This window comes from Prenolepis imparis, unplaced genomic scaffold (genome assembly GCF_030444845.1).
Source record: "Prenolepis imparis isolate NDT839.2.m4 unplaced genomic scaffold, iyPreImpa1.0 SCAF_2, whole genome shotgun sequence".
In the NCBI taxonomy this organism is placed as follows: Eukaryota; Metazoa; Arthropoda; class Insecta; order Hymenoptera; family Formicidae; genus Prenolepis; species Prenolepis imparis.
The window spans coordinates 18,532,487-18,546,323 of NW_028141160.1; the positions used below are offsets into that span (position 1 = coordinate 18,532,487).

Sequence of the window (13,837 nt, forward strand, 5' to 3'; positions counted from 1 at the left end):
TTTATTTAAGAGAGATAGATATTTGGATTTTAAAGTAAAATATTATCAAGCAGTCGCGAAATAATGAATAACGAAAATTATTTTGCAATAAAAATATTATATTACTCTTCTGCTTTTAACCTCAGAGAAATAAGTGGACAAAAATTGTGTCTTCGCGAAAACAGAAAATAAAATCTATTGCTTAAATTCTGGACGGTAATATACGTCTTGCTACAATTGCCTATAAACAAAAATTTGTGCAACGTGAACAATAGATGAGCTTCGTCGAGCAACATTATTAACGTCGATTTCTTTAACATTTCTGCACCATTTTTCACCGAACGGAACATTTTTATCTTTTATTGAAAAAAAACACGCGTGCCTGAGTCACGTCGCGACGTGACTAAATGAATAATGATACAAAACACAGCGTATCGCGTTAAAACATTTTACTCGCATTGACCATAATTCGTTTAAATGACACGTTTGCGTTGTAGAATTTCTGTGAATGTAGCTAAGAAGGTACTAATTTGATGTAGCTGCTACCCGATAATCAATGATTTGTAAGATTAGCCTGATCGATTGATTGGAAAATACGCGTTTCAACTTGGAGCGTGCGGCTTTAAGGGGGCCATAGAATGTCGGAGTAATCGCGATTATCCTGGACCGATCAACAGTCTAACAGGATGTGGAAACCGGTCGTGATCATTTCCCGCGCGCGACAGATCATTATTATTCATAAACAATTACGCGGTTATCACTATTAATGATAATACTAGATGAAATATCGACCATTGAAAATGATATTCGATCAAGATAAATATATATTCAATGTTAAGAGAAAAAGCTAAAAATTACTTATAACGCATTATATAAAATGCGACAGGTTACGGAAGAGGAAATATTACTGCATTTCAAAAAATATCAGAGATGTTTACAAGAAGCAATGCTTTATTATCTAGATCTGTATATTAAGCGATTTTATTGTATTTCTTTTCTCAATTATAGATATTAAAAGATAAATTGAAAGTAATACATTAGTTAATTCAATGTCGTAATATTAATAGAGTTCGAGTATGATTGATTACAATATTACGTGATGAATCCGTTCATTGTTCATTAAATTGTCATAAAACGGATTCTACAAATATTAAAAAATATGTTACAAATATTTTCTTTATTGGTTAAATAATTTATAAAATATATTTATAAATAATTTATAAAATAAGTAAAAGGAGAAATATATACATTTTGGAATATTTTACATAACGACAAAATAAATGTGCGTATCTGTAACTAAATGTTGCAGAAAGATTACTTGTTGTTCTCATTCGTTGCAATTTTACAAATAAGTGATGAAAACGATAAATAGATTTTTATAAATACAAGTGCTCTCTAAGTAAGAGTTTGCGTGAATAAAGCTGTGTAATTATTATTCTGGTTTTCCCCTTTGCACGAAAAAAATTTGTGATGATCTCGTCCTATCATTTCGATTACCAAATGAATTCTACAATTGCATATCAATGATCAAGAGAAAATTTTTCCGCATTCGTTTATTTACGTCACTATATTATCGCAGGGTTATCATTTCGTGGCGCAAGCTATAGAACATAGAACTATCGTGTGGCTTCTCCAAATAAAAATATTGTAACAAGAATTGGGATTATGTTGTATAAGAGCAACTTGGAGCAAAATCATTGTCAAGGTCTTAGCGATTCCGTTCTATTAAGGAAAGGGAGAGTTTACACAGTAAACAAAGCAGATTGAAACATGTTGGGACACAGAATCATAGAAAGAAAAAAATATAAATGCTGTTAAAAGCAATTCTGCTTCCTTTCCTTCGGCTTCCTCTTTAAATATATTTATAATTTAAAATTTTGACATGAAAGATGTTTTCTTTAAAGAATAGCAAAGTTTTTTCTAATAATTTAAAAATTTATATGGTCATCGCGATTACGAGTTAATGTTATATAATTCACCTAAAATAATAATATAAGAAAATAAATTCTGTAATTGATGTCATAAAACATATATTTTAAAAATATAATAATAATTAATTATAATTAATAATATGATTAATAATTAATAATTAATAAAAAAATTTTTTTTTTTATTTTCTAAAGTTTACTCTTAAGCTAACAATAAGTAATCTAATATTGAAGTCAAATCTTTACATAATAATTTATTTGATTTAAATTCACATAAAATTTTCAATACAACATTATCATTATTTTATATATATATATTTGTAAACTTTCTTCAAAATGCTATAATAATAAATTTGTAGAGTACATATAATATAGATTTTGCTACAAGAAATGTATCCAAGTTTTTTTAAACACATCCTGGAAGGATTACGCGCGCGATCGTTATCGACGACATGACGCAAAATTTCTTTCGGAGTTTTCACGAACGTACTGTCGTAACGAAGAGGTAATGAAGTACCGATACAAGCGAATGCTATATAAGATGATCGCGCTACCAGCTGAGTCAGTCATTCTCCTGCGGTCTGCGTCAACATCAGACTCATTTCGATCTTTACGCGAACGGTGATAATATAAACACAACGAGTAATAACATATACAAATAATTGTTTTTCAATTTTTTCGCGTTGAATTGCTTCTTCGACGAACAATCAGAAAGATGGATATTAAAATCTTTGCGCTGCTTGTTTTCGTTGGTGTCCTAGGATCCTTTATGGAGGCTCAAGCAGCCTATGTTGGTTATCCTCATGCTTACGGAAGTGAGTAGCAGTCGGAGAACTATTTCTTTTTTCATTATTAGGCTTAGATTTAATAATTTTCATTTATTAATGTGTAATGATAAATGTTCAAACATCATATCAAATATATTTAAATATTAATTATTTAATATATATGTATAATTAAAATAATAATTAATATAATTAAAATAATGTATAATTAAAAGAAAAATTAAATAACAATCATGTATATTTCTGTATGGCAAGCTTTTTTTTCTTTTAATTCTTTTGATAAATGCCATCTTTATAATATCTGTGTATTAACCTTCATACAATAACAACACGTTAATGAATCGTATATAAATAAATAATATACTTAGTATGCTGTTGCTAAAAACAGTCAGAAATTTGGTAATGCTTTTATTTTTTTCCGCATTTTCATCGGAAATAATTTTTTGCAATCGCGGATATGACATAATATGTAAATGAATTCGAATTAATTCAACAACACTGTAATTGTTAATTGAGTAGAAAGATACATAATCAAAAAGAATATATACATTGGCTGCATACATAAAAATTAAATCTACGATAAGTTATATAAGCGACACCTTGTGCGTTTAAGTAAAAATAGCTGACGATACGCGGGGATTTCAGGATAATTGCCAGATTAGCTAACGACGTAAAATTCCATGACAAATTCGATAATACGCCTTATATTATATATAAATAATTTCAAACAATTTTTAATCAGCGTCAATGAGGAAAAGTGCCATCGCTGGCAAATCGCTGACATTGCATTTTCTTCCTGCATATGGACATTGAGAAACAGTGGGATTATCTAAAGAAGATTCTTTGAAAAATTAATAGCGCGAAATGTACGACGATTATATATTCACGTGTTAATAATCTATTGCAGAAGATCGTTATTATAATTTGTCAATTTTTTTTATATACGTAGAAACATCGGATTATTTATTGTCAAGTTGCTAAATGAATTTTTTCCAATATTTTATAATAAATTTTGTAATAAATTTACGATAATTTTTATATAAATATTCATTCAATTTATGTAATATAAAATTACGCATTTATTCTTTTTTACTGTTTTCTAATTATACATAATTTTTTTATTAATTGAATAGAGTACAATTTAAGACATTGTACATTATAAATTCTCTTGTGGAATTTTATTAAATATTTATTTATACCTTGTATATTTATTTCTATTTTTATCCACATATTTTTTTTTAACTGACAAAACCATCCGCATCGGTTTCTCTATAAAAATATAATATTTGTCGTTCGAAACGCAATAAATATTCTTGTCGCTACGTTACGCGTCGTTAAATTACCTCGATTGTTAAAGGCGTGAGCGATATTAATCGCGATTGATTAATCAAGATTAATATCTGCATATTCAACCTGCTTCCCGTGAGCACGCTCATCCGCAAACTCGTACACACGTAACTGCACACGGCCAAATGAAAATAATTTGACGTTAGCGGACCATGACCTCATTTTGTTCTTCACCTTGGCCCACGAGGAGATACTTTCTTCTCATTTCCTTCTCATAATCTTTCATACACGACATAACCATCTTTATCATGTCGAGAAATATATGCGGCACTAATTGAATTATTTAAAAAATATATCCATTTTGATATCTGAACATGCAAGAAAAATCCATTAATCAAACATTATATAATAGATGTAAAATAAAAATAATGCATTTTTTTATATAATATGTTTAGTCGTATGCATTTCTGTATTCTCTTTTAGTAACAAACCATTACATAAAAGAGGTAAGTTAAGGCTATTTTCATATCTGTATTTAATTGTAATAATTAGTGTATGACATATATTATACACATGTAGAAGTTATTTTACTTTCTGCACGTGACTTCAAACACAAACATGTGTTATCGAAAAATAAATGTTGTACGTGATTTATCAAATTAACGTGCTTCAATAATTATAAAACACTACATGATAAATTACACGTACCGCATAACTAAACTATCATTAATTTTCACCCACGATTTAATGTTAAAAAGATAATTAAGCGATAATTAAGGTTAAAATTTATTTGCAAATTTTATCGACAACTTTCTTATAACTTCATAAAATGGTGATTAGTATTATAACTATGTAATCAGTATAAGATTTTATTTCTACGCTTTCATTGAATTTTAGATTACATTTCCTATGTTAGTGATTCCCAAATTCATTCCCCAAATGTTTTATTATAAAAATTAACTTATATGTTATATATTGTTGATTGTTTATATAATATTTAAAAATTATATGTTTAAGTAGCATATTAAAAATATTATTTGTATCATATTGTGATGAATAACATTTGTTAAATGTTACGTATTACCTATTATGTGTGTGCATTAAATATTATTTAATATTAAAATCATATATTTGAATTTATTTGAGGAGTGAAATATTTAGGCCAACTAAACGAGCATTTAAATTTTAGGATGTTATTGTTTATTATTATGAATTTGTATTATTAAAAAATCTTTGTAAACGTTTCGACTGTACTCAGTCTTCTTCAATACTAAAAATAACAAGAGTCACATTAAAATCAATAATTTACATAATAAGAAACGTATAAATCTGCGCAAATAAGAACACCAAATACAAAAATAGTAACGAGGTGTCTTTTCGCAATTATAAGACATTATATAATTGTGAGCAACGGACTGTAGCCCGAGAATAATTTAAATCACAAAATACTATTTTAGAATACAGTCAAGATACAAAACAGTCGCTGGACAATGAGTTTGAGTGAACAATTGTTAACAAAATTCATCGTTAGTAGGCGAAGAATGTGTTGGTCAATTTTCTTATCTCGTCAATTTGTTATTATGAATCTTATATAATTCTATGGGTCCAAAGTTGACAAGCACAGCTAGTTAACAATTGTGAGATTATTGAAATTATAAATGTTCGTTTTATTTAGCGGTGTTGTGTGTATGGTTGACTTCATGTCTGACGTTCATTATTTTTGTATTTTGCTGTTCTTATTTGCGCAGATTTATACGTTTCTTATTATATAAATTATTGATTTTAATGTGACTCTTGTTATTTTTAGTATTGAAGAAGACTGAGTACAGTCGAAACGTTTACAAAGATTTTTTAATAATACAAATTCATAATAATAAACAATAACATCCTAAAATTTAAATGCTCGTTTAGTTGGCCTAAATATTTCACTCCTCAAATAATTTGTTAATTTATACGAGCCTATTATTATTTAATTTTCATATATTTGAACAATTATTATATGTATATTGAAGGCTCCATTATTATCCGTTTTATCGTGATTATGTGATTATGAATTGTAACATTTTTGGCACGTTTCCGCGCATTTTTGGTGATGGATTTCCGAGAAATAGCCCCGCATGTTGAAACTAACAACGGTATTTCAACTAGTAGCTGAGAGAATCATCAACCATATAAGCTATTTCGGTAGCAACAATTGATAAAGAGCTACTCTTTTGTTTTCGTTTCCTCTCGAAGATGGACAACTACGTGGACCAACGTCGGTCAATTTCGACAGGCCAAGGATAAGGCGAGAAATTGGTGATTCGAATGGTGAGACTACCACCAGTCAAGCAACTACGACTCCCTCGTCGACAAATCCTACGACTACACCATCATCGACCACATCATCATCATCGACCACACCATCATCAACCACACCATCATCGACCACACCATCATCGACCACACCATCAACGTCGCCTACGACCCCATCTACTACTCCAACCACCACACCCACTACCACAGAGGCAACATCCCCTACTACTACTCCGACATCTACTTCCGTCACCACTCCCACTTCCGCTACTACTCCGTCCACCACACCTACAACACCCAGCACTCCAGAAAGTATGAAACCAACGTCTAAGCCGAAGAAATCGACGGACAACGATGTTCAGTCGCGCTCGAATTTCGATGAACCCGGATCTGAAGATTCTACTAAGAAACCTGGATCATCGCCCAAGGACGACAAGGCGTCAACTCCTGGACCGAACAATGGTCCCGGCGTTCCCGGAGCCGGCTTTGGTGGTTTTGGTCCAGGTTTCGATCCCTATTTTAGTTATCCCGGATTCAACTCTATGCCAGGTCCCGGTCCGAACTACGCGTGGACCGGTACGAACAACGGGCCAGGATACGCGTCCGCGGGCGCGTCAGCCGGGAGTTTTGCAGGAGGATATCCAGGATTTCCTGGACCGGGAGCGGGATATCCTGGAACAGGGTATCCAAGACCGGGATTTCCAAGACCGGAATATCCAAGACCGGGATATCCAAGACCGGGATATCCAAGACCGGGATATCCAGGGCCGGGATATCCAAGACCAGAATATCCAGAACCGGGAAATCCAATGAGAGGACAACAAACTACATCCACGACTACTGAATCGCCGTCTGTCGGTAATCGAGGAGGATTTCAAGATAACTCACCGAGCCAGAGCACAACGCCAAATTACAACGGAATAGGTACGAGCATGAGCCCCAAAGTGCAAGGGCGAAGACGGACTCAGGATTTTGGAGAATAATGAATGAATTCTCCTCGGGATTGCATGCTGCGGTTTGGAAATTCTCTGTAAAAGATTGGAATCGTCAAGGGCGGAGGATACATATATATATATATATATATCTCGAAATCTATTTGAGATGAAATCGTGCTGATGTTCCTTTAGAGATGCATGATACTGTCCTTTGTGCGAAGCGACTGATGACGCATGACAATATTTTTTGATATTTATTTATTAATTTATTTATATTTACACTTATATCAGTATATTTATTTATTTTTTTAGTTTTGTGTATGCGCGCGCGTGTGCGTTATAATTGGTTTAAAATTTTATTTATAATTTTATTAAGTTGTTTATTTATTTATTTGTTTAGGTATATTTAGGTGTTTTCTATAAAATCTTATATGATTTATAGTATAATCGCATGTATGTATGTTGCATGACTTTCACGCCATGCATATATTGTTATCCGATCTTCATTATGTATCTTTTTTTCGCAGATCCCTTGTATAACCCTGGACCCGGATTTTTCTACCCAGGACAATTTCCCAACTTCAATGATCCTACTTTTGACATGATCAAACAGATTCAGGCTCAGATCGAGGCGCAGCATCAGGCGTAAGTCTGTAATATAAATTCTTAATCCTTTCTCTTTGGCGTAAACGGTCGATTCGAATTTACTTTATTTATTTATGGAATCATTTATATTTATCGTTATATAAATGTTTTAACACATTCATCAAAAATTTATTTAACAATATCTATTAATATCTATTAATTAATCTCAATTTATTTCTACTATTAAATATTTCGAGAATATTTCTAAAAGTAAATGTAACAAATTAATTAAAGATAAAAGTTTTTCATTTCTTTTTTCTCTCTTTTTTACTTTATGAGATTTTATTTTATATTATAAAAAAACATTACATCAGATTTATCAATAATTTATTACTGTAAAATTTTCTATTGTATATGCTGTGTATCTTATGCTTTTGGTAATGATTCTTCCTGCGTACAATTTTAATTAAAGAATCGGTAAATCCATGATTCCACATTTTGCAAATCGAGGGGATGAATCATTTGTATATAGCACACCTAATCACGCTTATTCTTATGCTCAACCGAATATAAACAATAATATAGGACGTCGCCAGACATTTGATTAGGTGTTGGTAACAGGTAAAAAAAATTTACGATCAAACTTCGCGGATTTCTCAAACATCACATAATGTTGCACATATTTGAGTGTCGGTTCTTCAGGTTCGCAATTAAATTATAAGAAGTTGTAAGAAATGTATTGCGTGACGATAAGCGATTTTTTAATGGAAATGTGATATCACGACTGTGAGTTGTTTAATTTTCGAATATTTTTACGTGACTCACAGTCGACATAAATTTCTTAAGCATAATGTTAAATGAAAATTTATTTGTATTATACAGTAACATGGACTTTCACAATCGTTTGGCCAACGATGCCGCTAATTACGGCGACGGAAGTTATGGTGGCGGCGTACCACAAGTTGCGAGTGCCAGCATTGGTTTAGGCCCAGGTGGCGGTTTCCAAGCGGGCCAGATCAGTCCTGTAAGTCCCTTACGTTTTTTTTTATAAATTACAAACGAAATCTTTACTTAAGCAATTCTATAGCACGATAAATGACAGCACATAAATTAACTATTTTTAGTCATCCTATTTCATGTATATAATCAGTAAAAGAAATGCAATTTTGGTAAAGAGATTATATTTTTTTTTCTTCGTCGGCTATCTTATGTAGGCTGCGCCAGGAATAGAATCTAGATTCGCTGAAGATCTTCCAGCTCCGTCTGGTAATAGCTTCGGAGTGTTTTCCGGTTCCAGTTCTTCCAGCATGACCGGTCCGGATGGCAAGCAAATCAACCATAAGTCGTCTATCACCGGTGTCGATGATAATGGAAAGATTTCTTATCGTACGGTGCACGACTAATTATGTCTTTGATTGTGATTTTCACACATTGTACTTTTAACTACTATTTTACTGTCTATCTCGTTTATGCTATACTATTTTTATGATTTGAAGTCTTAATCCACGATCTAGGATTCAAACATAAGTATTTTCCTAAGATTAGCACATACTCAAATACTCAAGTTTCTTAAACTAATAGATTCTTTCTACGAAAAATTTTATAAATTTTTCTATAATTATTAATTAGCTTGACTATTTCTTGCTCGCGAGCAAGAATTGCTTGTAATATAATTTCAAAGTTTTAATAAGTTTTCTTACGTTGATGTTATATTTTACTCGAGCAAAAAAAATATCGAGCAATCAAATTAACGATTATGTATGCAACATTTAACGATTATATATGTATATTCTGCATTTATGTTTACTCGCTTAAGTGAGATACATAAATATTATATATTTTTTTAAATTACATGTATGCATGAATTAAACTCATGACGCTTTTATATAATGATTTTATTTATTTTATTATATATGGCAATGAAATATAGAATTTAATTACATGATATCCAATATCATTTTTTTATACGGCAATATTTATGTGATTAAAGAATATTTCACAATTTAATAAATCATTTCATGATTCCGTATCGTCACTGAGTTTGGTCCTGCTAAGTGGTGGTTCAATCTTATCATCCACTATGGGTTTCTCTCGGGACCACGTTTTATGACCTCGAAATCCTACGTTGCCATCATCTCCAAAGTGACGGTAACTCCAATACGTTCGCGGCCTTTGAAAAGTTCGCCGATGGTGATACGAGGGCTCACCGTATCCCTCATAATTAGTTTGAATCTAAAAATACATTTTCTACATATAATAATATGTTACAAAAAGAAACTTCCATTATTCAGATTAATTATTATATGTAGAATATGACATTTGAATTTCTTATATAATGGAAATTTTTGTCACCTGTGGAATATTGTCGCGATGTGAATATGATGGATTTGATGTGCTTATTGGATGAACATTTGATTGCTTCTCTTGATCCTCGCTGATACCTCGAAAACTGTCGATTACTGGAATATCTTCGATTACTGGGACATCATCGATCTTAGCGTCCGGTTTTGCATTCGTGATAATGGTAAGATGCACCTCGGTCACAATATTTCCTTTCCCGTCTGGTTTCGAAGAAACGGACACGTCACATATACCAGAACTTTTGCAGGAATTTTCGTTTGATAAACTATCGTTGCTGTTTATAACAATTTGAATGTTATTGATAATCTTTGGTCGTTTAGGTGAATCATCCTACAAAACAATTTAATTCTTAAAAGACTGCAATAGTTTCTTAGTGTATTGTATGATTATTAATTTTTCTTCTTTGTTAAAAAAAAATAAAAAATAACTCGATGTTAAATATAAATGAAATAATTATTATAGTTTTCGTAATTATTGATGGAATTTCTGTAAAAGTCCTTAATAAAACATGAAATTTATTTTACTATTTTAAATGTCAATAAACGCTAAAATAAAGATACAGAATATTTATAATAATAATTATTTAATAATTCATTCATTAATCTATTTATTATTATTTATAATTTTAATATAGCTTAACTATTACTTTTTTGTCAAAATGTTTTGGTAACAATAAACATCCTGATACTTATTGCATAAAATAGGACAATGATGGATTTAAACTTGTAAAATTTACGACACGACGTACGCGAAGCTTCCTGTAAATTTATAATCAGTCGGTTTACGAGCTCGTTCATCAAATCAGTAATCCAACATTGATTGATATGTTTATGTCATTGTCACTATAATAAATTTCGCAATTCTCATGCCAATAAAAATGTTTTTGCAACAAACGAGTCCGTTTATATGATATCGTTTATTATCCTTACAAATTCCACATAAATTTCATTTGTTACATTTATTCGTCAAAATTCCAATCTTAATCGTAATTAAGATACTTATGTTTTATACATTCTTTTACAAACTTAATATATACTTTATGATCATAATTATGTATTGTATATATATTTTTTTTTTTTTTAAACGTTGCATGCATATTTTTATATAATCTCATTTTGTAAAAAAGTAAATATCAATTTCTACCTTGCAAAATCATTTCTTCGTAACATCTATTGCTCACCTGCGAAAAATAAATTCTTCTTTTTCTTGGTTCGTTTGATTTTACGAGCTCGCTTCCGCGACGCCAACTAATTGTCGACGGTTTAGACGCATGCAAAATTGATTCCAATAGATCAGTAGAGTCATTCAGATTTGCGATTGTATCGAAGGTCTCGTTACTTAATGCCTCTTCATTTTGGTCAGAATCCAAATTGACCTTCGACGAAACTTTTACGCTCGCCGCATCAAAATTGTTAAACGTCACAATCGCAAAGCAAGCGACGAGGATTGTCCTCGTTCGTGTCTTCATCATTCGCTCGCGAATACACGGTGGATACTGATTTTTCAAAAATATTTCTAACGCTATGTAAGATATTTGAAGGGGAAGGGATAAATACTCAAGCCGGATATAGTAAATGACAATCATTATCGAAGAAAATTGCTGAGTGACCTCAGTGAATACGACTCGTAAAGCGTAACAAGAATAGACATTGAAAAAAGAAAAGAAGAAATATATTATATTTTTTTCTCAAAGAATTTCCGACTTCAAACCAGCGATTTTAATTGTTTCCTGAGATCAATATCACAAGATGTGCACGAGTAAGCTTGTAAAAAAATACAAGAAAGATTACTATTATATGTAAATAAGATTATTAATGGATAAAAAATGAGACAAAATAGGAGTTTTTTTATTCTGGTAATTATTATTTTTATATCTTCTGAAAAAAGAACAAGTTATATTCGTGAATGATTCAAAGTCTCCTTATCAATTTATCTTCTAATATATGTTTATTTCAGAGAGACTACGCGCAACTTGTCTTCTACTTCTTGAAGAGTAGAGTGCAGTTATTTTCGCGTCGAACAAAGCTTCGCTGTAATAATGGCTCATTGTGAATGTTTTACGGAGGGTACGATGAATGCTCATGAATGACGTTATCATCTCGCGCCTGTTACAATGAGCGAAGTGCTCGCTCTAAAAAATGCACCCCGTTGTGGACCCTGTTGCAGCCGGTACATCAACGCTAAAGCAATTTCGAATGCTGTCGTCCCTCCGACGTTTAGGTAAAATCTCAGGCGCAAACAAAAGGGCCCTCATTGAAATTCATTAAAAGGGGCTGCTGTGTTTGCCCCTTTCAGCCTTATACAACTATAGAGAGCGGGATCCTCTTTTCCCGATCATTCTTAACGTTTCCTTCATTATTGCAACCAACGTTAAGAAAGATTACCTCCGTCATCTCGTGTAAACATTTATTAAAGACGATGTAAGGAGTGTATCAATGATGAATATAAATTGCGCGAGCGATTTTAACGGTGTCACCCTTCTCTTCTTCGTATATACACTTCACGGAATAATGATTCACCCATGCCTAAAGACGTTAACCGTTCGTGCCGCTGAACATTGCGAATGCACTTAAGTCTCGTTCGTGCCAAAGATGCAATTATGCAGCGACGGATTGTCAGACGATCGCAGGATATCGCGCGTTACGTAAAGGTTCTTTTCGTAAGATCGGATCGCTGCGGATAGTCGCATAATGACGCGAATCTTCGTCAAGACTCCGCTATGAATATAGAGAGAGAATTCCTAATTCACCAGCAATTAATTCCAATTCCTCGGACTATCCGTCGAATTTTCTCGCAGAAGAGTGGTCATCGATGACGTTTCACGCGTCGTAAAATTGCATTTAAGCGAGCTTCCGTCGCTCCTCTCGCGCGATTAAACCCCCCAGATGGATCATTCTCGTTCAGTTATATAAATATATATGTCTCCCTTTTTTTTCACACATGCGCGAGCGCGTGTATTCTACCAGCTTCCGGCTTCCCAGGCACCCTCTCGCGCATTTACCACTGATGGAGCGTGGAGAAACGGAGCGCCTAATGTAGCGTGCCTAATCGGACTCGCATTATTGGGGAATCATCCGGAGACGACAGTGTAAATATGCTGCAAATTAATGTTCCGTTAGCAAGGCCGTCATTCCCTGCTCCCACGAAAACGTGCTTCGCGAGGCGTCATTATTCCTGGATACCGAACGTGTAGCAGCGCGAATAAACAACATAAATTCCGGATAAAACGGTTTATGACTTAAGAAAACCGGGAAGAGAGAAAGGCTTAATATAGCCCATCTAAAAGCGCATCGATGTGTGCCTCGATTATACGGCTGGTAGTAGATTCGAGTCTAACATACACTTCTGTTTTATAAAACACACATATATTATTTATGAACACACAGAAATATTATACAGAGATACCTCATAAAATACGTGGATTTATAGCGAATGGGAATGTAAATCTCGGATAAAAATAGTACGAGTATAATCAAAGATGAACATTATTGCAGTACACATAAAATATCAAATTTACGTGCAATAACTTGTCAAATAAAAAAAAATATTTTTTATTTTTGTGGACTTCGCAATAATTTTACGGTGACAGTTGTCAAATTATTAATAAAAATGTTGATATATCAATCGAAAATTTCTATTTACTCATTACGTGGTTTACTCCATCTTTTTGTATTTATAATTA

At 32.4% G+C, this 13,837-nt stretch overlaps 2 protein-coding genes across 2 annotated transcripts; one reads left to right on the forward strand and one right to left on the reverse strand.

The window, feature by feature from the left end:
* The first annotated feature begins 2,460 nt into the window (after positions 1-2,460).
* On the forward strand, positions 2,461-9,739 carry LOC145932484 (uncharacterized). Its single transcript, XM_083031463.1, has 5 exons — positions 2,461-2,722; positions 6,215-7,198; positions 7,737-7,854; positions 8,677-8,818; positions 9,009-9,739. The coding sequence occupies exons 1-5, from the start codon at positions 2,623-2,625 to the stop codon at positions 9,195-9,197; spliced, it is 1,533 nt and encodes a 510-aa protein (XP_082887589.1). The 5' UTR covers positions 2,461-2,622; the 3' UTR covers positions 9,198-9,739.
* LOC145932489 (uncharacterized) lies at positions 9,717-11,661 on the reverse strand. The gene is made up of 3 exons (XM_083031470.1): positions 11,336-11,661; positions 10,147-10,485; positions 9,717-10,026 (listed from the first exon to the last, which is right to left on the reverse strand). The coding sequence occupies exons 1-3, from the start codon at positions 11,624-11,626 to the stop codon at positions 9,811-9,813; spliced, it is 846 nt and encodes a 281-aa protein (XP_082887596.1). The 5' UTR covers positions 11,627-11,661; the 3' UTR covers positions 9,717-9,810.
* Positions 11,662-13,837: the final 2,176 nt, after the last annotated feature.

Bases quoted from the DNA above. Each gene is read 5' to 3' on its own strand.
- LOC145932484 (XM_083031463.1), top strand. From the start codon at position 2,623: ATGGATATTAAAATCTTTGCGCTGCTTGTTTTCGTTGGTGTCCTAGGA. The intron at 2,723-6,214 runs GTGAGTAGCAGT...TTCCTCTCGAAG, and splicing joins TTATCCTCATGCTTACGGAA to ATGGACAACTACGTGGACCA. The intron at 8,819-9,008 runs GTAAGTCCCTTA...TATCTTATGTAG, and splicing joins AAGCGGGCCAGATCAGTCCT to GCTGCGCCAGGAATAGAATC.
- LOC145932489 (XM_083031470.1), bottom strand. From the start codon at position 11,626: ATGATGAAGACACGAACGAGGACAATCCTCGTCGCTTGCTTTGCGATT. The intron at 10,486-11,335 runs GTGAGCAATAGA...ATTGTTTTGTAG, and splicing joins GAAGAATTTATTTTTCGCAG to GATGATTCACCTAAACGACC. The intron at 10,027-10,146 runs GTGACAAAAATT...ATGTATTTTTAG, and splicing joins ATCGCGACAATATTCCACAG to ATTCAAACTAATTATGAGGG.